This window comes from Felis catus, chromosome D2 (genome assembly GCF_018350175.1).
Source record: "Felis catus isolate Fca126 chromosome D2, F.catus_Fca126_mat1.0, whole genome shotgun sequence".
Lineage (NCBI taxonomy): Eukaryota > Metazoa > Chordata > Mammalia > Carnivora > Felidae > Felis > Felis catus.
The window spans coordinates 77,822,700-77,846,883 of NC_058378.1; the positions used below are offsets into that span (position 1 = coordinate 77,822,700).

The 24,184-nt window shown below is 43.7% G+C and overlaps 2 protein-coding genes across 26 annotated transcripts in view; one reads left to right on the top strand and one right to left on the bottom strand.

The window, feature by feature from the left end:
• The window catches only part of ATE1 (arginyltransferase 1), a 154,480-nt gene extending 147,983 nt beyond the window's left edge, over positions 1-6,497 (bottom strand). For 12 of the 18 annotated variants that reach the window (XM_023241023.2, XM_023241024.2, XM_023241026.2 and 9 more), the window contains exons 1-2: positions 5,464-5,596; positions 2,938-3,001 (exon numbers count right to left, since the gene is read on the bottom strand). In XM_023241023.2, coding sequence (XP_023096791.2) covers positions 2,938-3,001; positions 5,464-5,569 — 170 coding nt within the window. In that variant the 5' untranslated portion in view covers positions 5,570-5,596. The other 6 variants (XM_023241027.2, XM_023241028.2, XR_006587386.1 and 3 more) reach the window with 5 other exon arrangements.
• Positions 5,538-24,182, top strand: LOC109492740. Of its 8 annotated transcripts, none has more exons than XM_045040767.1 (3): positions 5,538-5,798; positions 21,413-21,496; positions 22,570-24,182. In XM_045040767.1, the coding sequence occupies exons 1-3, from the start codon at positions 5,538-5,540 to the stop codon at positions 22,741-22,743; spliced, it is 519 nt and encodes a 172-aa protein (XP_044896702.1). In that variant the 3' UTR covers positions 22,744-24,182. The 8 variants fall into 8 exon arrangements, with proteins under 8 accessions (XP_044896702.1, XP_044896704.1, XP_044896705.1 ...); XM_045040769.1 differs by having other exon boundaries at positions 21,413-21,488; positions 22,567-24,182; XM_045040770.1 differs by having other exon boundaries at positions 21,413-21,488.
• Positions 24,183-24,184: the final 2 nt, after the last annotated feature.

Below are 24,184 nucleotides of genomic sequence, written 5' to 3' on the forward strand. Positions count from 1 at the left end.
TCGATAACATAAAAACATATAGATGTAGTTACTCCTTAGAACTAAGCAATCTTGGGGCGCCTGGGTGGCTCAGTCGGTTGAGCGGCCGACTTCGGCTCAGGTCACGATCTCGCGGTCCGTGAGTTCGAGCCCTGCGTCGGGCTCTGTGCTGACAGCTCAGAGCCTGGAGCCTGTTTCAGATTCTGTGTCTCCCTCTCTCTGACCCTCCCCCGTTCATGCTCTGTCTCTCTCTGCCTCAAAAATAAATAAACATTAAAAAAAAAAATTTAAAAAAAAAAAGAACTAAGCAATCTTGCAACACTGGCACAGCAAGGACAGAGCCCAGCCTTTCCTTTCCTAAACCTTTGCGTACATACTCCAAGCCTCTTCACCTCAGTTACCCTCTTAGCATCACCTGCCATCCTTCCAGGCCTCAACCCACCACCAATCCTCAATACCACAAAGGCAATCAGAGAAAACTGCTCAGGATGTGGGCACCCTGATGTGTGTCATAGCCTAGGATATCCACACTTGAGGGTTCCACGTGCACTAGGGCCACGAAGCCCAAAATTAACCCGATCCTTTCAAGGCCTTCTGGATCTTGGTTAATGGCAGAGCCATGACATTATGGACTGAATTCTGTCCCCTCAAAATTCGTATTTTGAAGCCCTACCCCCACTACCTCAGAATGGGACTATATTTGGAGAGAAGGCCTTTAAAGAGGTGATTAAGTTAAAATGACAGTTAACATAAGCCCTAACCCAATCTGAATGGTGTGCATATCAGAAAAAGAAATTGGGCATACAAAGAGACACCAGGCACCAGGGACATACATGCAAAGAGAAAGGACCCCATGAGGCCACAGCAAGAAGGCAGCAATGTACAAGCCAAGGAAGGGTCTCCAGAAAAGAAATAAAGCTGAAGACACCTGGGTTTTGGAAATTTCAGCCTCCAGTACTGTGAGAATACGGATTCCTGTTGTTTAAGACACCCAGTCAGTGATATTTTGTTACAGCCATCCAAGCAAACATACATGGTTTCGGTTCCTGGGCCAGAAACCTGGGAGTCATCTCCAGTTCCTCCCTTTAAGGCACTTCTATATCCCGTCAGTAAGCTTTCTACTTCTAAACTGTACCTTGTATCCATCCCCTTTCATAGCCACTGATGATGACGGCATCATCGTGAGATGACGATTTCCTATCTGGACCCTACAGTGATCTTTAGAACCGGTCTTTCTGCCTTCAAGAACCACCCCCTCAAATAGCTCTCTACGATCTGAATGGTCGTTTCCAAAGCACAAATTCCATCACACTTCTGACACAAAAGCTTTCAATGGCTCCCCTTCCACCTTAAAAAAAAAAGAAAAGTTCTTCATCATGGCATACAAAATCCTTCAACATCTGACCCAGATCTTCTTTTTGGATCTCATGATGAAGTTTAAAGAAAGCTATGAAGTTTCATTCGTTGACTCAATCCCATATCTTTTGGGTAGTATTGGCACAAGGCCCTTAACACTGCTTATATTTACACAAAAAAACTTTATATACTCTAAAATTATCTATATAAAAATAATTACCAAAAAATTTTAGCCATCAAAGGCAATATGTAAACCTTAATGGAATTCTGATTCAAATAAACCAACTATAAAAAAGGTGCATTTTTGAGACTAGTAAAAACCTAATCAAAACTAAGTAACAGATGACATCAAGGAATTATTAATTTTGTAAAGTATGATAACGGTATTATAAATACATTAAAAAGGAAACAAGAATCCTCTCTCAGAAACGTGTCTATTATAAGTGTATTGACAGGATACCTAAATTGCTTTAAATTATTTTGTGGAGGAGGAGGGAGCACCTTAGCTGGTTCAAGCTGCTATAACAATATACCACAGAGGGAGTTGCTTATAAACACAACAACGTATTCCTCATAGTTCTGGAGGTTGGGAAGTCCAAGATCAAGGGTGTTGGCATATTTAATGTCTGATGAAGACAAGCTTCCCGGTTCATATATTTGTTGTAACCTCACATGGCAGAAGGGGCAAGAAAGGGAACTCTCTGGGGTCTCTTTTACAAGGGCACAAATCCCATTCGTGAGGGTCCCACCCTCTGACCTAATCACCTCCCAAAGGCCCACTTCCCAATACCATCATATCGGGGGTTAGGATTGAAAGATGTACTTGGGGGTTGGGAGGGATGACACACGAACATTCACACCACCACAGGGAGCAAGGAGAGTTGACGAAACAAGACTGGCAAAACAAACGTTAACAACTGCCGAAGCCTGCTGATAGCTACATCAAGTTCATTAGAACATACTCTCTACATTTATGTAGGCTTGAAGTTCTCCTAATGAACATCTTTCTTTAATGTTTGTTTATTTTGGAGAAAGAGAGCACGTGCACCGGGGGGAGGGGCAGAAAGAGGGAGAGAGAGAATTCCAAGGAGGCTCCTCGCTGACTGTGCAAAGCCCGACACAGGACTCAATCCCACAAGTGTAAGATCATGACCTGAGCCAAAATCAAGAGTCGGATGCTTAACGGACTGAGCTACCCAGGTGCTCCTAATAAATGCCTTTCAAAGAAGAGACAGCTGAATCACTACATAAAGAAATATAATTTTAAAACGTCTTGGGGCACCTGGGTGGCTCAGTCGGTTAAGTGTCTGACTTTGGCTCGGGTCATGATCTCACGGCTCGTGAGCTGGAGCCCCACATCGGGCCCTGTGCTGACAGCTCAGAGCCCAGAGCCCGCTTTGGATTCTGTGTCTCCCTCACTCTCTGCCCCTCCCCCACTCACACTCTGTCTTTTCCTCTCTCTCTCAAAAACGAATAAACATTTAAAAAAAAATGTCTTAAATCTTTTTCCAACAACAGGAAAACATTTCACAGGCAAACAACATTTTCTCGTTATAAGAACCTGAGTAATAAGAGAAGCATTTTTGTATGAAGGAGCTTTACCTCCGCCATCCTCGGTCTATGAGATCCTGATAATCCTGTACGGTCATGGAGTGTGCCCACATGCCTGAAAAAGTAAGTGCCATGTACCAAGTTAATCATAGCAGGTTGAATTTTTTTTTAATTCAAAGCATTTTCTAAATGTGAATATTGAAGCAAAAAAAAAAAAATCTAGCTCACACTGGAAAAATGAAAGTTTGCACATACTTCACACTATGTGACATAATACACAACAAATGAAAAAAAATTATTTACCTTAATCTTAAAAATCAAACAAATCAAAGTGATTACATTTAATTCCGAATTACTCTATAGTCTCTTTGACATCGTAAATTTAAGGTCCTCCCTGAGATCAGATTACACAACACCTTTAACCATAATAATATCCCCGATAATTTAATAAGCTGGTCCCCTCCAAAGAATTGGAAAGCAAATGTTTTCTTATGCATTTAATTCTCATTGTTATGTTTTTAGCATAGTCTTGGACGTTGAAAATAGAACAAAAGTATACAGCAGTATTCCTTTTAAGTATAAAAACTGAAAGCAATCGAAATGCCCAGGAACAAAAAAGTGATTACAGAGGACATTATCAGTATGATGGAATAATTAATGATGCAACCATGAAAAAACATTAAAAGGTATATCTGAATTAATGTTAATAGAAAAATAAATGTTTCTCTCGTAAACAGCAAACTGCATCAGAAGTATGTAAAGACAGGGGTGCCTGGGTGGCTCAGTTGGTTGAGCGTCCGACTTTGGCTCAGGTCACGATCTCACGATTCGTGGGTTTGAGCCCCACGTCGGGCTCTGTGCTGACAGCCTGGAGCCTGCTTCAGAATCCGTGTTGTCCCCCCCGCCCCTTCCTCCCCTGCTTGCACTCTGTCTCTGTCACTCTCAAAAATAATATTAAAAAAATATTTTAAAAAGAAGTATGCAAAGACAGAGGTACGCTTGATAGCACAGGTTGTATTAAGAAACAGAAATGTCCAGAAGCCTTGCAGGTGCTCATTAACACTGCATTACTTTATGAGCCCCAATTTCATCATCTATAAAAATAGGAATAATAAAACCTACTTAATAGGTGCTATGCCCTATAGTAAAGATTATCATCAGAACTAAAATAAATACGATGGAAATTTACAGGTGTCTCTTTAGGTGAAAAGGCTGAAAACTGATTTCTTCCACAGAACTTTAAACAAAGGACATCTATATTAATCAACTTCCTCTTATTAAAGTTACTGGGAAAATAATGAAGAATCTATGAATATGTTAATTTTAAACACACAATATAAAGTGCTTATTACACACATACTATAGTCAGAATACCAAATTCTGAAAAAGATGAGGAGGAAATCTCTAATACCCGAAAGCAATCACTGCCACCATTTGGTGTGTTTCCCCCTGGGTTTTCATCCTCCCAGAGATCCTGTCACACATGTCATTTGCAACCTGTTTTTCTCCGTCCAACCCTACGTTCTAAACATTTTTCTGCTTAGCTCTTCATAACCATCACTCCAAATGATTGCAATATATTACATTCTACTTCCTCTCACCCACAAGAATCTAATGAACAATTTCAACTAATGAGTAAACGGACACACCATAATCGTCCACATCATTGCCCTGCTGTAGGACATTTATACATATATTTAACGGAAACTACCTAAATGTGTATCTTCATAGCTATCCCATTTCCCACCATGACGCACTATTTCTTAAAAGATTCTATGTTTGCCAATGCACGACACAGCAGGTAATGTAAACATATTGGTTTTTGTTTACAAACAAATCTTCCGGAAGAAACCTGAACCATGATGGGGGAAAAAGAAAAAACAAAAGAAAACTGTGAGCTGGCTTTGTTGTTCTGGGGGTGGGTGGAGGAACGATAAGGCATATGAACAAGCACCTGGTAAATTTTTCAAACGCATTAACACAAACAGGCTCCCTTGCCAGCAGCGTCTACGGTCCGTCACCGGCGTCTCCAGACGCATTTTATCCAGATGCCCCCGCCCACGTATGCACACACGTCTCCCTGTACACAAACAGCCCACCCGACACGCCGCATTCTGCGCTTAAAACCGGGGATGATCCCACAGCAGCATCAGCACTTAGAGGCCCGCCCCGGCGGAACTGACCACTCGGCAATGCTCCCCGAAATGGCTTGCTTGCTGTCACATATTTAACCCTGTCCTACTGGTGGATGACGGACACCTGTTTCCACACTTTGGACTGCGGCGAGACCATCATCATCCCGCACTTCCGACCACCTGTGTGAAGGCTAAGCACCCAGATGCTTCCCTGATGAATCAGAGCGGAGATTCGTTTTTCATTGTGACAGCTACGGCCCTCCCCGGCGAGCAGCGTTCCGCAACACCCTCCTGGAGACAGGATCTGGCCGGGGGCTCCCGCCGCCGCGCGTCCCTGGGGGCCGAGAGCGCCGAGACCCCCCAACCCCGAGGCCGCCGGCCGGCCGGCCGGCCGCGGAAACCCGAGGCCGCGACGCCCTCCCCCACCCGCCGGCCCGCTCACCGTTGGAGCGACTGCCCGACTCATTCTTGCAATAGCCGCAGCGGTAGGAGTCCTCGCCCTCGAAATACTCCACGATGCTGGGCGAAAGAGCTGCCCAGGAAGCCATGGCCCCGGCCCTCCAAGCGCGACGCCGCTCGGCCCAGCCCCGCCGCCGCCACCCCACAATGCCGCGCGCCGCTCGGGAGTCCCCGAGGCGCGCGCGAAGCTGCTCGGGCGCCCGCAGGCCAGATTCCCCAGGAACCCCGCACGCTGACGCCGCCCGCGCCATCTTGACCGAGGGCAGCCGTCCGCTATTTCCGTTCCTTCTCCGACCTGGACCGCCATCTTCGGTGAGGGTGAGGAGGAGAGAGGAGCGCGAAGGGAAACAGTCTGGGAAGAAACGAGTGGGAGAGGGACGCGGGAATTGGGGCGCCGGGCCTGTGCGCTCCCGGGCCGGGGACTGGCGCGGGGCGCGGCGGGCGGTGCGGGGATTGGACGCCAGGCGGCCACGCCAGCCCCGTCCGTGGGGATACTCACCGCAGGACACCTTGCCCTCCTCGGAGTCGCAGTAGCCGCAGTGGTAGCCGGCCTTGAGCCCCTTGTACTCCACCACCGAGGCCATGGCCGCCTCCAGGGTCCGCCGAGGCCGGCCACGCCTCTCGGCGCCCCGGGGCCGACCTCGGCGGAGCGCGGGGGCCCGCGGCGGGGAGGAGTGGAGGACGAGGTCTGGCGGTTGCGTCCCAGCGCCCCGACCCGCGTCCCTAACGCCTCCTCGGGGTCCCGGTCCGTGTGGGGGCCGGGGCCTCCGGAGATGTTAGCGAAAGTGGTAGTCGTGCCCCTCGAGCCCCGACTTAGGGCCGGATCTTTGCATAATTTCTCGCCAAGCATTCCTACAACCGTGCATCTTCAGCTCCGTTTTACAGATGGGGAAACTGAGGGCCGGAGGTTGTGACTCAGTCTTTTCCTGCAGGTCTCAGTTTAAAAGTTACCGTCTCGGGCCGCCCTGACCACCATATGGGTAGCCAACTCCAGCTTCCAAACGAGCACATACTCACTTAAGTGCCAAAATAGAACAAGTATACTCGCAGGTGTTCTGTGAATAGCTGTCGTGGGTGAATTGAAGACACTTAATGTTTTTAAAGCAAACAACTGCCAGAGCCAGTATGTGCCTTGTGCTGCTATCAGCCCATTGCCTATAACTTTTAAAGAGAAACTGACAAATCTAGATTTTTTTCGATATTATTTTAAAAGTTTTTCTTAACTGTGCAGGGCAACCAAAACATTTATGTAGATTGAATTCAGCCCGTGGACTTCAATTTGCAACCCCTATTTTAAGAGGATGCTTTAACAGTCTGGGGCAAAGTATAAAAATGAGTACCTCCAACAAGGTAATTTTCCTTAATATTTATGTGCACAGATAATTTAAGCCTGTCTGTACAGTTTTCCTAGTCAACAATAAAACTATCTTTTTGTAGTGTTTTGAAAAGTGAAATCGTGGGGCGCCTGGGTGTATCAGTAGGGCTTAAGCGTCCGACTTCCATTCAGGTCGTGATCTCCCGGTTCTTGACCTGTGAGCTGGACCCAGGTGATTGGAGGTGCCTCACCTGTTCTCCTCCGTGGTTCCCACTTGCCTTTCACATTTCCAGGGGCTGCTTCGAGGTTATAGCCTTGAGATAATGATGAGAACACCTGCACAGTATACTCGGCTGAACCCAATTAAGGCCTCTCTCTATACAAACTTTTTAGATATGGTATGTGGGTGTGTGGCTCCATTCTTCCTGCTGCTGCCCAAGCAAGCCTCATATGTAAGTTCCCTTATTAAAACTGCCACCTACCAACCTGGAATGGCCTACCTTTTCCTTTGGTCTGTCCCTGCCCTCCACGTATACCCTCTTATGTCTGTTACTAGTTGTATGATCTTGAGAGGTTATTTACCCTGGTCTTCATTTCCTATGTTGTGAAGTTACTGGAAGGATTAAATGAGTTATCACATATACCTAGGACCTTGGCATTGTAGCTCGAGGCTGGCATTCCCTGCTTGGGATGAGGTTGGGACAAAGGGACAGAAGTCAATTGGTTGAGAGCTATAAGAAAAGCAGGAAGCCTCCTGGCTTCCTACTCTGTCTGAGCATGGCATTCTGCTCTCTGTTTTGTCCACAGGACTTCAAAATGAGAGCCCGGCTGGGAAAGGCCCGTGAATAGAGCCAAATCTGCCGTAATAGACAAAATGAATGAGGTCTGTCTTAATGGATACTGATAGGTAGCAAGGGACCTTCAAGTTTAAGGAGTTGGAGGAACTGGAGAAACCCAGAGGGGCCCTAAGAACCTCCTGTATGCTACACCACTATCCCTTAGGTTTTTTCCCATTGTGTAGGCACAAGTGATGCTTAGTAATGTAGTAGGTCACTGGGCTACCAAGAAACATCTTCACCTTAAGCAAGTGTGTATCCAGCACAGTAGACGTTGGGTTCAAGAATGTGGAAACTGACCTTCAAAGTTTACCTGTTTCTCCAAGCTTCATAATTTCACTTTATTTTAATGTTTATCTCTGAGAGTGAGAGAGATCGCAATCAGGGGAGGGGCCAAGAGAGGGAGACACAGAACCTGAAGCAATTCTGGGTTTTCGATGTCTTTTCAATGACCTTCTGCAACAGAGGGAGGAAGGTGATAAAAATAAAATTGTGAAAAAGAGATCAACAAAGACTCTAGGGCAGTGGTTCCTAGATGTCTTTATTTTGCTGAAAGAGAAAATGAGTTTTCATCTTCCAGGCCCAAGTGAGAAAAATAACTTTCAGCTTCAGTCCCCCCCCCTTTTTTTAATGTTTATTTATTTTGAGAGAGAGAAAGAGCACCAGTGAGTGAGAGAGGAGCGGGGGGGGGGGGGGGGGAATCCCAAGCAGGCTCCATGATGACAACGCAGAGCCCAACAAGGGGCTTGATCTCATGAATCATGAGATCATGACCTGAGCTGAAATCAAGAGTTGGATGCTTAACCAACTGAGCCACCCAGGTGCCCCCAGCTCCCCCTTTTTGTGGGGAGACATGGGAAGAAGACATTATTGGAATGTTCCCTTACGTATGAAATTGCAAGCAATAGGTGTCTTTTAATTTTCTTGTTTAATGGAATGAAATGCTTGCAACACTAGCTGTGAGCCCATTAATGTTTTTTTTATGTCACTAAGTGAGCCTGCAGAGTGGAAGAGGGAGGCCCTGATGAGGTCAAGGAATCTGCATGGGCTAGGCCTAATTCATGTTTCTTGAATTGTGGAATACATTCCTCTTTCTTCTGAAAAAAGTGAGTTGATGGGGCCTAAGTGAAGTCAGGGAAAAAAGAGTAAAATACAGATAACCCGAGGCAGAGAAGAGGGGCACTCTAGGAGGAGGTGGCTAGGAACACCAGGGGTCTCAGGTGCTGGCATGGTAGCCACCTAGAAGATGCTTTCCTCTGTGGGCCACTCACTATCAAGAGGCCTCAGATTGGACATTTCCCTCCACTGTACAGACATGTACTCTCCAATTTGGTAGTGTGAAAATTAAAAGAAAGTGTGTTTAGAATAGGGTTGGGGGAGGGGCACCTGGATGGCTCAGTCAGTTAAGCGTCTGACTTTGACTTCAGGTCATGATCTCACCATTCAGGAGTTCATGCCCCGCATCAGGCTCTATGCGGACAGCTGAGCCTGGAGCCTGCTTCGGATTCTGTCTCCCTCTCTCTCTGCCCTTCCCCCGCTTGTGCTAGACTCTCTCTGTCAAAAATAAACTTGAAAAAAGAAGGGGCGCCTGAGTGGCTCAGTCAGTTAAGCGTCTGACTTCAGCTCAGGTCATGATCTCGCAGTTTGTGAGTTCAAGCCCCCTATTGGGCTCCGTGCTGACAGCTTGAAGCCTGGAGCCTGCTTTGGATTCTGTGTCTCCCTCCCTCTCTGCCCCTCCCCCACCCACACTCTGTCTCTCTCTCACTCTCAAAAATAAATAAACACTAAAAAAAATTTATTTTAATGCAGAAAATCAAAGACAAACAAAACTCTTGAAAAAGCCAGAGGAAAGAAAACCCTTACTAATAGAAGAGCAAAATAAGATTTACATCAGACTTTTCTTTAGAAAGCATGTAATAAGAGAGGGAAGTGAAATACTTAAAGTGTTGGGGGGGGGGGTGGAAAACACCAACCTACAGCTCTATGCCCAGTGAAATTATTCTGCAAAAGTGAAATAGAAGTACAGGCATACCTTGGAGATGCTGTGGTTCAGTTCCAGACCACTGCAGTAAAGCAAGTACCGTGATAAAGCAAGCCAAATGGATGTTTTGGCACGTAAAGTTAAAGTGCAATGGCATCATGTCTAAAAAAAGTACACTAATTTAAAATACTTTATTACTAAAAATGCTAACCGTCACCTGAGCTCTCAGCCAGTCGTAATCACTGATCATGGACCACCATAATAAGTATCATAATGAAAAATTTGAAACACCGCAAGATTTACCAAAATGTGACACACAGACATGAAGTGAGCAAATATCATTGGAAAAGTATTGCCAACAAATTTGCACGATGCAGGATTGCCACAAATCTTCCGTTGGTAAAACACACTATCTGCAAAGCACAGTAAGGTGAAGTGTAATAAAACGAAGTATTCCTGTAAAGGCTCCTCAAACAAAAATGCAGGGTGTCTGTCACCAGTAAACCTGATTGGCAAGAAATGTTAAAGAAGATTCTTAAGGAAAATAATTCAGAAACCAGTCCACATAAAAAAAGGAAAAGCGGGGCGCCTGGGTGGCGCAGTCGGTTAAGCGTCCGGCTTCAGCCAGGTCACGATCTCGCGGTCCGTGAGTTCGAGCCCCGCGTCAGGCTCTGGGCTGATGGCTCAGAGCCTGGAGCCTGTTTCCGATTCTGTGTCTCCCTCTCTCTCTGCCCCTCCCCCATTCATGCTCTGTCTCTCTCTGTCCCAAAAATAAATAAACGTTGAAAAAAAAAATTTTTTTTTAAAAAAAAGGAAAAGCATTTGGAGAAGGAATAAATGGAGATAAAATCAAATGTTTCATTTTTAAAAATTTAATTGCTTGTGGGCCACTGGGTGGCTCTGTTGGTTGAGCATCTGACTTCAGTATAGGTCATAATCTCACGGTTTGTGGGTTCAAGGCCCGCATCAGGCTCTGTGCTGATAGCTCAGAGCCTGGAGCCTGCTTCTGATTCTGTGTCTCCCTCTCTCTCTGCCTCTCCCCTTCTTGCATTCTGTCACTCTCTCAAAAATAAATAAACATTAAAAATTTTTTTTTAATTTAATTGCTCTAACAGATAATAGGCAGTTCAAAATAATAATAGCAACTTGTATAGGGTAATTTTACAAGTTTATGGGTAAGTTGAGTGAGTGACAGCAATGTTATAATGGATGGGAGGGAGGAATTGGAAATACTCGTATAAGGTACTTGCACTGCCTGTGAAGTGGTGTAGTATTCTTTGAAAGAGAAGTTGGATTAGTTGTAAGTGTATAATGCAAATTCAAGGACAACCACTTAGAAAAGAAAAAAAAAGTGCTGTGCTGAGCGAGGAGAAAAACATAGAATCATGAAATGCATAATTTAAACCAGAGAAGGCAGGAAAAGACCGGAGGACAGAGAAAGAAAGAAAGAAAGAAAGAAAGAAAGAAAGAAAGAAAGAAAGAAAGAAAGAAAGAAAGAAAGAAGAAAGAAAGAGAAAGAGACAAACCAAGAACAAGAGCAATGAATAGAAAACAATAACAAATATAGTAGATATTAATCCAGTTGTATCAATAATTACTTTAAATGTCAATGGTCTAAATACACCAATTAAAAGACAGACTGTCAGACTGGATAAAAAAATAAGACCCAACTATATGTTATCTACCGAAAAAAACACTTTAAATGTGAAAGCAAAGATAGATTAAAAGTAAAGGGATGAATAAAGATATACTATTGTTAACACTAGTCAAAAACTGGAGTAGCTACATTAATTTCAGCAAAGTAAATTTCAGAGCAAGGAAAGTCAGGGATAAAGAGGACCATTACATAATGATAAACTGGGCAATTCTCCAAGAAGACAATTTTTAACATGTATACAACTAGCACAGAGGGGCAAACTATGTGAAGTAAAAACAGAATTGCAAGGAGAACTAGATGAATCCACTATGATAGTTAGAGACTTCAGCACCCTGTATCAGTAACTGACAGATCCAACAAGCAGAAAATCAATAAGGACATGATTGAACTCAACAACTCCATCAATCAACTGGATCTAACTGACATCTATAGAATACTTAATCCAACAGCAGCAGAATACACACTCAAGCTCACAAGAACAGTCACCAAAATAGACTACCTGCTGTGCCACAAATTTCAAAGAATAGAAATCATACAAAGTATGCTTTCAGACCAAAGTGGAATTAAGCTAGAAATCAACAACAGAAAAGTAGTTGGCGAATTCCAAAATATTCAAAGATTAAACAACACACTTCTAAACAACACTTGGGTCAAAGAAGAAGTTTGAAAAGAAATTTAGAAATATTTTGAACCAAATGAAAATACAAATGACCCTTGAACAATGCTGGGGTTAGGGGTGCCAAACCCCACATAGTCAACAATCCACATATAAATTTTGACTTCCCAAAAACATAGCTACTAATAGCCTACTCTTGACCAGAAGCCTTATCAGTAACCAAAGCAGCTGATTAGCACGTATTTTTTGTGTTATATGTATTATTTACTATATTCTTATAAATGAAGTAAGCTAGAGAAAGATGTCATTAAGAAAGTCATAAAGAGAAAATACATTTACAGTACATATTTCTCAAAATCCACAAATAAATGGGTGAGTGTGTATTATTCAAGAATCAACTGTACAACTTACTAGGTTTGTGAGAGCAGAAGCAGTGCTTAGAGGATATTTATAACATTGGATATATATACTAGAAAAAAATCTAAGCTATCTCAGGAAACTAGAAAAAGAAGAGACAAATCCAAAGTAAGCAGAAAAATAAAAAGCAAAATTAAATGAAAATACAAGAAATCAATAGAGAAATTCCAACAAAACCAAAAACTAGTTCTTTTAAAACGTCGGTAAAATTGGCACACCTCTAGTAAGACAGACAAAATGAGAATACAAATTACCAATATCAGAAATGAAAGAAGGACCATCACTACTTATCCCATGGACATTAAAAGTATTAACAAAGGAATATTATGAACAACTCTATGTCCATACATATGATAACCTAAAGGAAATGAATCAATTCTTTGAAAGGTGCAATCTACCAAATCTCACACAAAAATAAATAGATAATCTGATTAGGCCTATAGCAAAAGTAATGGAATAATAATTAAAAACCTTTGAAAACAGAAAACCCCAGGGTTGGGTTGGGTTCATTGGTGAATTCTATGAAACATTTAAGGAAGAAATTATACCACCTCTCCATAGTCTCTTCCAGAAAATAGAAGCAATTCATTTTATGAGGCCAGCATTTATTAATTCATTCTATGAGGCCAGCATTATCTTAATACCAAAATGAGACAAAGACATTACAAGAAAACTACAGACCATATCTCTAATGAACATACATGTGAGAATCCTCAACAAAATGTTAGTAAATCAAATTCAACTATACAGAGAATTATACACTCTTATACCTTTCAGAAACAATGTAATCCATGTCATTAACATGTTAAAGAAACAAAATCATATCATATCAATAGATGCAGAAAAAGTATCTGACAAAACTCAACATTTATTCATGATAAAAATTCTTGGCACTAGGAATAAAGAGAAACTTCCTCAACTTGAGGAAGAACATCTACAAAAAAAAACCCATACAACTATATTTAATATTTTTATATTTCATATTCAATTGTGAAAAACTAGATGGTTTCTCAATAAGATCAGGAATAAGGTAAGGATATCCCCACTCACTACAGCTCTTCAACATCATGCTGGAAGTCCTAGCTAATGCAATAAACAAAGAAAGGAATAAAAGGTACAGATTGGGAAGAAAGGAATAAAACTGCCTTTGTGCACAGATGACATGATTGGCCAAATGGAAAATTCCAACGAATCAACAACAATAAAAATCCCCTGGAACTAATAACCAATTATAGTAAGGTTGCAGGATTCAGGATTAATATACAAGAACCAATCTCTTTTCTACATACCGGAAAGGAATAATTGGAATTTGAAATTAAAAACACAACACCATAAAATAAATAAATTAATTGAGTGATTAATTAATTTTAAAAAGGAGTGCCTGGGTCACTCAGTCATTTGATCATCCGACTCTTGATTTCAGCTCAGGTCACAATTCCAGGATCATGAGATTGAGCCTTGGGTTGGGCTTCATGCTGAGTGTGAAGCCTAGTTGAGATTCTCTGTCTCTCTCCCTCTGCCCCTGTCAGCAGCTCATATGCTATCTCACTCTCTCTCTCTCTCTCTCTCTTTAAAATAAAATAAAAAATACACAACACCATTTATATTAGCACCACAAAAAAAGGTATAAATCTAACCAAATATGTGTAAGATCTATAAGAGGAAAATTACACAACGTCAGAACAAATCGAAGATCTAAGTAAACAGAGAAATGATCCATGTTCATTGACAGGAAAATGAATATTGTTAAGATGTCATTTCTTCCGAACTCGATCTTTAGGTTCAATGTAATCTCAACAAAAGTCCCAGGAAGTTATTTTGAGATATCAACCATCTGGCTCCAAAATTCATATGGAGAGGCAAAACACTCAGAATAACCCAAATAATGTTAAAGGAGAAAACAAAATCAGAGAGTTGACTCTACCAGACTTAAGATTTATTATAAAGCTACAGTAATCAAGACAGTGTGATATTGGTGGAAGAACACACAAATAAATCAGAGTAGAAAGCCCAGAAATAGACGCAGACACAAATACCGTTAACTGATCTTTGACAAAGGAGCAAAGGCAACTCGATGAAGAAATGATAGTCTTTTCAACAAATGGTGCTGGAAGTGGGCATCCACATGCAAAAATAAATAATCTAGACACAGACCTTATGCTTTCAACAAAAATTAACTCAAAATGGATCATAAGCCTAAATGTAAAACATGAAACTAAAAACCCCTAGAAAATAACATAGGAGAAAATCAAGGCAACCTTGGTTTTAATGATGACTTTTTAGATAGGACCCTAAAACATGGCCCATGAAAAAAATTAAGTTGCACTTAATTAAAATTAAAAACTTGTACTCAGCAAAAGACACTGGTAAAAGAATGAAAAGACAAGCCATGGACTGGGAGAAAATCATAGTCTCTGCCAAAAGACTGGTATTTAAAACACACACACACACGCACACACACAATTTTAAAATTCTCAGCAAGAAAACAAACAACCGAATAAAAAATGGGCAAAAGATCTGAACAGATACCTCCCAAAGATAAACAGATGGCAAATAAGCTCATAAGACTCTCAGCATCATACGTTGTCAGCAAATTGCAAATTAAAATAATAACAAGATAGCATTCACACCTCCTAGAATGGCTAAAATTCATAACACTGACAACACTAAATAATAGCAAGGATGTAGGGCAACAGGAACTCTCAATCATTGCTGGTAGGGACACAGAATGTACAGCTACTTTGGAAGATGCTTTGGCAGTTTCTTTTTTTTAAAAAAATTTTTTTAACGTTTATTTATTATTGAGAGACAGACACAGAGCGTGAGCAGGAGAGGGGTAGAGAGAGGGGGAGACACAGAATCTGAAGTAGGCTCCAGGCTCTGAGCTGTCGGCACCAGAGCCCGACGTGGGGCTCGAACTCACAAACGGCAAGATCATGACCTGAGCTGAAGTCGGTCACCCAACCAACTGAGCCACCCAGGCACCCCAATGCTTTGGCAGTTTCTTATAAAACGAAACATACTCTTACCATATGATCCAGTAATCACTGGTATATAACTAAATGAGCTGAGAGCTTATATCCACACAAAAACCTGCACATAAATGTTTATAGTAGCTTTATTCATAATAGTCAAAACCTGAAGCCAGCAAGATGTCCTTGATTAGGTGAATGGACGAACCAATGATGGACTATTGTTTAGCAATAAGAAGAAATGAACTATTGAGCCATGAAAAGACATGGTGGAACATTTAAAGTATATTGCTAAGTGAAATAAGCCAAACTGAAAAAGCCTTTTCAGCATGAAAAAGCCATACTGTATGATGCCAACTCTACAGCATTCTGGAAATGGGAACACCATGAGACAGTACAAACTCCATTGCTGGAGTTTAGGGTGCAAGGTGAGGGGGGGGCAAATAGCTAGGAACATATGGGATTTTTAGGGCAATGACCCAATTCTGTATGATGCAGTGATGATGACACCTGTCATTATACATTTGTTAAAATCCACGGAATGCACAACACAAAGAGTGAATCTCAGTATAAGCTATGGACTTTAACAATAATAATGAGGCAATATTGGTTCATCAGTTGTACCAAGTGTACCACACTAATACAAAATATAAATAACGGGGGCAACTTGAAGACAGTAATTTTTAATCAATATCTCCGTAAACCTATAGGTGCTCTTAAAAAATGTTTATTAATGAAAAACAGAACAGCAGTGTAAAAAATTTTTAATTGACATGTTGAGATGATAATATTTTGGATCTCATGGGTAATATTTTGGATACCACTAAAATTAATCTCCCTTGCTTCTTTTTACTTTTTTTATTTTTAAAAAATTTTTTTAAAGTTTATTTTGAGAGAGAGAGAGAGAACAAGCAGGGGAGGGGCAGAGGGGGGGGGGGACAGAGGATCTGAAGCAGGCTCTTGTGCCGACAGCAGAGAGCTCTATGTGGGGCTTGAATTCATAAACCGTGAGATCATGACCTGAGCCAAAGTCAGATGCTTAACCAACTGAGCCACCCAGGCGCCCCTCTTTTTATTTTTATTTTTTAACATAGCTCCTAGAAAAGTTGTGACTCACATTCTATTTTTGTAGAACAATGCAGGTCTAGAACCAAGTTCTTACCGCTCTACTGGCCCAACCCAATTCTCGACTTGTCTGCTTCTAGGCCCTATGGTTTGGGGACCTTTTCTCTGGTGCCACATCTTTTTAATCATTTTCCTATTAACCACATTTCATAGTTGTCTATTTGTTTTGGGAAGTCAGCGTAATTCCTCTACACCATATTCCGGCTCTAGCTGCTACCCACGTGTGGTATCCTGCCTGTGCAACTTCCTCTAACAACCACTGACAGTCACTCTTGCTTGGTTGGTCTCAGGAGTATCCCCCACGTTTCTGCCACTCTACTCAGAACATGCTCCCCTCCAGGTCCCCTGTATTCAGTCCCACCTCACATGAATGCCTCCTGCTCTGTTTTTGCTCCACACCAATGCATCCCGTTTGTATTGCTACACCATACACGTGCACCTATGTACATTTCTTGCCTCCCTCATTGGGTTGTGAGCTCCACAAAGGTGAGGGCTGTGTTTCCACTCCTTCCATTTTCCAAGGTCAGGTGGCATGGCGTGTGCTAAGACCACAAGTTTGCTTGTAGACATCCATGTTCAAGTTTCAGTCCCCCTCTGGGCAACCGTGTGGCCTCAAACACATCACGTTAACTCTCTTAGCCACGTTTCCTCATATAGAAAATGGGCAGAATAATAACGTTACCGAATAGGGTGGTTGGAGTATCAGTGTTATGTTTAGGTACTAGAAGGGACACTTTTATTTTTTATTTGAGTCTGTTTTCAAACTCCTGCAAAATAGAGTCAGTGGGTGGGTGTGGTTTCTGATGCTCGAAGTTAGTCTGTGATGACACTCTGAAGTTTGTTTCAAGGTCAGTGTTTAACAGTAATTTCAGGTCAGGAACCACTATCGTCTCCTTCCCCAGCGAGGACTTCTCATAACTATTCAGACACATTTCACGATTTTTGACAAAAGATTAAAATTTAGGTATATGATAAAATACTTCTTAGCAAAACGTCCTTTTGTTTTGGTATTTCTCAGAGAAAGACACAACTCAGGCTACCTTTTGTTTATGTCAGGGCCAAGTGTAGTGGTGCTGACGGTTTGTTCCAAACCAATCTGCTGTTTCAAAAAGGTTCTGTAGATCCCTGGTTGGTCGTCTTCATCCCGTTTATCTTATCAGGAAGGAGAAACAATTCACAACATAATACTTAAATGAAGAGTACTTTTAGGTCCACATGGTTGTCTTTATAGAAGTTTTAATTAAGCTGATTCCGTAGTTAACAAGAAGCTGATATTGGGGATTGCATATTTTTCTTTCTCAGAAAAGAGGCTATATTGTTTCCACAGGAGGGTAAATAAGGTATTAGCGTTTAGCAATTCACACACAGCCTGGCTCATCGTGAATACGGGGAACTTGTGGAATACGCAAAGCTGTCAGGGCACAGGCATATACAAATTTTGGCTGAATTAATATCACATGAGTTTGACGTCCGAGGGACATGACATTTTATCAGTGTTAAGAGGGTATCTGGTGAATATTAAAATGCAGATTGAAATTGAGTTCAGGGTTTTGGCATGAAGAGAAATCACAGTCATGACTTGCTGTTTGAAATTCTTTTATTTTTTTAAGCATAAAATACCCGCATTTACTTTCCTAAGTGTTTCATTTCTTTAAAAAAAATTTTTTTTAATGTTTATTTATTTTTGAGAGAGAGAGAAAGAGGCAGAGCACAAGCAGAGGTGGGGCAGAGAGAGAGGGAGACACAGAATCTGAAGCAGGATCCAGGCTCTGACCTGTCAGACACGGAGCTCGAACCCACAAACGTGAGATCATGACCTGAGCCAAAGGCGGAAGCATATCCAACTGAGCCACCCAGGCGCCCCATAACCGTTTCATTTCTGAATGAGTTCGGGGCTGCGGTTTCAAGCACATCTCTATAAACAGCACATTGGGGGAGGCATAGATTTTATTCTTACTAAGTCAGAAGCCAGGTTGTAGTTATTCACTATATTTTCTCCTTTCACGTTTTGAGAAGTAGAGACATCTCAATTGTAAAGTATAAAAAACGAGGACGTTATTTGGCCATCTGCAGCTTAAATACATGGTGAAAAGCATCTTGAAGTGAATATGCAGAATCATTTCATTAGTTTTTATTTTAACATTTGTGTATTTCCTGCTAGTCTTTAAGAATGACCAGTTATAGGGGCACCTGGGTGGCGCAGCCGGTTAAGCGTCCGACTTCAGCCAGGTCACGATCTCGCGGTCCGTGAGTTCGAGCCCCGCGTCAAGCTCTGGGCTGATGGCTCAGAGCCTGGAGCCTGTTTCCGATTCTGTGTCTCCCTCTCTCTCTGCCCCTCCCCCGTTCATGCTCTGTCTCTCTCTGTCCCAAAAATAAATAAACATTGAAAAAAAAATTAAAAAAAAAAAAGAATGACCAGTTATAAACACAAATAATATGTGATTACAAGTAGATGAAAGAGTATTACAGCTTGGGGCGCACGGGTGGCTCAGTCGTGGTTGCGTGTTGGTTCACCGTCTGGCTCAATGTTGGTGGAGCGTCTGACTCTTGATTTTGGCTCAGGTCATGATCCCAGGGTCGTGGGATCAAGCCTCCCATTGGGATCCGTGCTGGGCATGGAGCCTGCTTAAGATTCTGTCTCTCTCTCCCTCTGCCCCTAACCCCCTGTGTGTGCGCCCTCTCTCTCACTTAAAAAAAAAAAAAAAAAAAAAGTATGAGAACGCAAAACCTCCACAGCAGCAGCAACGTTTAGCCAAGTGACATACCTGCTAAGGGATGGTGAGACTATATGACCAGGCCACCCGCACAGTCCAGCCTCTGCCAGCTACAAGTGTGCATGCAGGATCTGCCCCAAGGCCCTCCGCCTCCGTGGGGGATACATAATATTCACCACCCCCGCAAAACACCAGCCAAACAAAAATGACACAGACACTCCTATTGCCTTGGAAGGGGCTTCCTCCAGCGGCAAGGCTGCCTGTGTCTCTGAAACCCAGCCCCTTCCACTTTGTGGCCATTCAGCCCAGCTCGCGCAGAAGTTCATTCCCTGCCAGCCGGACAGTGTCCCCACGTACCACTTCACAGTAGCCTCAATCTAGGATGGTGATGACACATACAAAAGCTTGTGACTGCCTCTGGGTGCCCTAGAAATCCACCCCCGGCATCCTGAGGGATCAACAATAAGGGGCTGAGGGTCTGAAAGAGCTGGAAAATAGTACTTTGCAGACTAGAGAATAAGAGATTGGAGACCAGGAAAGGGAGTGGAGGGCAAGCATGTTGTTCCTAAAGCTGGCGATAGATCGGGCTCTGGCGAAAACAAAGGACACGGCAGATAAACGGCACAAGGCTTCTGGAGGGGTGACCACAGGCGCCGGGCGGGGAGGGTCCCCGCGGAACCTAAGGGAGGACCAAGTGTCAGCGCAGACCCTACCCTCACGCCCTCCTCTGGTGACAGACTCAGAATGGTTGGATCTGAGTGCCGAAGAACAGTAGGTATTCCTTCCTTCCCCTCTGAGCAAACGCCAGGAGAGTGTTCATTGATCTGGGAACGAGAGTGGCGCAGGAATGAAAATGATGCGCTCTGGAGTCGTGCAGGCATGCCTGCTGCCTCTGAAACCGACCCGGGACCTGTGACAAGTCACTGGACCTCTCTCGGCCTCAGAGGTCTTTGCAGTGAGACGTGATGAGTGCCTCCCACACATACTGTTTGGGAGGCAAGTGAAAGGACCCATTTAAGGTCCCAGCACATCACCCGGTATACAGTGAGCCCATATATGCCGCTTTGGAAATAATGCATAAGAACCTCTTAGGAAAGAAAAACATGAAAGCAGAAATAGGAGTCTGTTTAAGAAATTAGCTTTACTTACACAGTAATTAGTTTGGTTTTTTACCGGTCAATGTTATAAAATCCTTCTTTTGCTACAAAGAGAAGTCAGAGAAACAGAATATTCACAACCCAGGTTGCTAAAGACAACCTATTCGCTAACTAAGCAGGTTAAGAAACAAGAGTTCTCAGGCGCCTGGGTGGCTCAGTCGGTTAAGCGTCGGTCTTTGGCTCAGGTCACAATCTCGCAGTTTCTGAGCTCAAGCCCCCATGGGGCTCTGTACTGACAGCTCAGAGCCCGTAGCCTGCTTTGGATTCTGTGTCTCTCTCTGCCCTTCCCCTGCTCACATGCTGTCTCTCTCTCTCTCTCTCTCTCTTCCAGAATATCTCAATGTGACTGTGCAGATTTCTCAACTGTATTCTTCTTTTTTTTTTTTCAATTTTTTAAATGTTTATTTATTTTTGAGAGAGAGAAAGAGAGCGAACAGGGGAAGGGCAGAGAGAGGGGAAGAGAGAGAGAAACCCCAAGCAGGTCCCGCACTGTCAGTGCAGAACCCGATGCAGGGCTTGAACCCACGAACTGGGAGATCATGACCTGAGCCGAAACCAAGAGTTGGACGCTCAACCGACACTTAAGGCGCCCTGTCTCGCCTGTATTTTTCTGCATTAAATTAAAAAACCAACTTTCTTGCCATCAAATTGTTTTATTATCTATCTAAAAGCCTTTGACAAGAATCCTGAAACACGTTACAGTTAGCTGCTGCTGGGAATTAATGATCGCTTCTAAATTATACTACTTATAATTTTATGCGTAACTGAAAAGGGACTTACAGCTTTGAAAACTTATTTTCTGATCAAAGCCAAGTTCTTTGTTCTACCAACAATTATACCAACAGTGGTTTGTGGAATGTGAAATCGCAACTGAGCCTCCCCTCTTCAGTGTTAAAGGTATTTGTTAGTCTGAACCTCAAACTCAGTATGGATCTCTGTTCATACTTCTATCAGAGAGCACTCCTTCCTTGCTTCGAGGAAAGACAAAAGTTAGCCAGAGTCCTGCCTATCGGCACCAAGAAACGCCTCTTGCTACGTGTGAAAGCAAGTCCCAAATCCTCCCTACCTCAGTGCACACCTGGGCCGTGGTTCCTGAAGCCTTTCTCCAAATCCTAGTGTGATCTCTCTTTTTAATCTTCCAGATTGGCCTGGGCCCAAAACACTCAGGACCCTCGGATTGCAGGGGGTTCCCAGTCCCCACTAGAAAAGAAGATAAAGGTGAGGAAGTACGTTTACCGTGAACTTTGGAGCCAGAAATACCATCATAAAAAGTTCCTCTTCAAGGTAGAAATGGCCTGAGTGTTGCAAGCAAGAGTGCTTTGTCTGTCAGGTTCGATTCATTCAGTACCCACAGTGCTGAACAAAACAAACACCGCTTGGGCCCTCGAGGGGCCTCAGCAAGTGAGGGACCTCGACATTAAACAGACAGCCACAGATTGTGATACGGGTCATGAAAGATGGGATTTTATCTGGAGAAATTACATGCAAAGTGAGGAAGTGACATTTAAGCTAAAACCTAAACGTTACGTACATTAAGTACCATAGTCAGAGCTGCTGTATTGTGTGTTTGGGAGTATAAGAGAATATATGAAAATACTCAGATGGCAAAGAGAATAGGGTTTGAGGAACAGAGAAGCCAGGGTGGCTACATGTAGCAGAGCAAGCAAGCAGTGGAGCTAAGAGGCAGTCAGGAGCCAGATTGTGAATGGGATTTTCTCCTAAAGTCGATAGGACGCTATCCTAGGTTTCTGTGCAGGAAAGTGACGTGCTGAGATTTGTGTGATACAAAGATCAATCCGGTTGCCGTGTGAGTGGTCTGATGGGGCTGGGGACAGAGGGAGAGAGTGTGGATTCAGGAACTCTAGTCAGGCTAACACCCTAGGATGGGGGCATCCTGAAGCTACCGGGGACAGGACTGGAAAGGTGGAAACTGAAGGGAGCACTTTGCAGTTAGAGCCAAGTGGAGGTGTTAAGTAGACAGTATCTAGGTCTGGAGTTGAGATTCGAGTGCAAGGCCACGTCGTGTGGGACTGTCTTGCTCATCCCTTACTGCCCCCGCCTAGAGCAGTCTCTGGCCCGTGGTAGGTCACCTTGTTGAGTGATTGAGACTGTCCACATCCAAAAAAGCCTAGATGAGACTATGCTCATCTTAAGTGACAATTTCTCTTATATTTTCTTGCATTACCTCTAAAAGACAGAGCAGCAAAGCGGTGGAGGGCACGGCCATGAGGTAGGAGGAGAACGAAGGGCTATTCAGTCACCTGGGGATATTCAGCTAATGGCTGGAATTCTCTAGCAGGTCCAGGATAGCCTTGGTCACATGCCCTTGGCCACAGCCGGGAAGCCAGAGAAAAGTAAAGTATTTCAAAGAAGAAAGAGTGGTCCACTCTGTGAAATGCTGCTGAAGTCACGGATGACCGGGACAGAGACGAGGCCGCTGAATTTGTCACTGTGGAGATCCCTCATGAGCTAGACGACAGCAGTCTGGGAAGAGTGGAGGGATGGAAACCCAAGTGAAAAGGGTCAAGGCAAACTGTGGGGTGGGGCAGTGGAGAGGGGGGATAGGTTTCCGCTTCATGGCACACTAGGAAGGGGAGCCAAGGTGGCACGTGTCGCAGAGTCTTCCCTTTCTGTCGAAAAATGATGTCAACACTGGAACCTTTTTTTATGCGGACGGAGTGATCCAGTACAGGGGAACATTTGATGAAGCAGGGAAGGGAATTTGGTGATTGCAGACTGAAGTTCTGGAAGCTTCACAAGGGCATGTAGAAGACTTGGCTTTTGATAGACAAAGGGGCAATGTTTCCATTACGAAAGCAGAGTCCAGGATGGACACACGGTGGTTGTTCCGGCAACAAGAAGAGGAAGGTGTTTCTGACTGCCTGCTGCTGTTTCCTCAAGGTCGTCTAAGGCGAAATCTTCAACCGGGAGGGGGCTCGGGGGCAGGGGTGTGTGGGAGGTTTGGAGAGAAAGCCAGGGAACACGGCTAAGAGACCCCGACAGGGACACGGTGTCAGAATGCCAGGCAGAAATGCTAGCCACTTGTGAGCCTGTGACAAAGGGCACCCGACTTAAAAAACTTCTAATGCTTCCCTCTGACAAGAGCCTAGGTGGCGTCCACTCTTCCCAAGTGAGGAAACTGTTACTCCAAAGCTTCGACAGGAGAACGAAACACTTCATCAACCCAAAGCCATGTATTTTGACTTCCAGTTTGCCAAAGCAGAGGCATATTACTATCGACGACATCAAGAAACGGTGCTGGGAGAGGCGTGGAAATACAAAATGGTTCCGGGGTGGGAAATTAAAATAGAGAGAGAGAGAGACCACACAGTGAAAACACAGGAGATGCTAAAAAATGGGACTGTTTAGTGCCTGAAAGGGAGCTGGGCCAGATAGAGAGGCACGTATATACCGAGCTGAACGGGCCAGAGGCCTCGGAGAAGGCAAGCATCAGCCCCTCTCTCAAAGGATGCGCAGCCTAACGGTCTTCCCCAAGACATTAACCCTAGGGAAGGATGAAAAGACGGACAGTCTCCAGAGAACACACAAAACGAAGACCAAAAAGCCCAGGGTGGCCTGGGCCAAGGAACAGATCAAGGGGCATCAAGACCGAATGACTCGGGGGAGACAGCTCACGGAGCAGAGAAGCGAGAGCCGAGCTCGGGGGCTCTCTGCCCTGGCTCCCCCTCTCCGCAGGCCTCCGGTGCACAGGGAGGAAGTGAAGGAATTCGAGCGGGTCACAGCCTATCCGATCGCCCAGCCTTACCAGGAAACGCTCCTAGAAGTGACCATCCTCACGGAAAAGGCCAAAAAGGAGGAGGAGGTCAAGAAGCCGCTCCGCAGAGAGCTCTTGAGCATGCCACCGTTTTTGAGAAGTCAGCTAGAAAAAATTAAAGTTTAAGTTATTTTCTGGA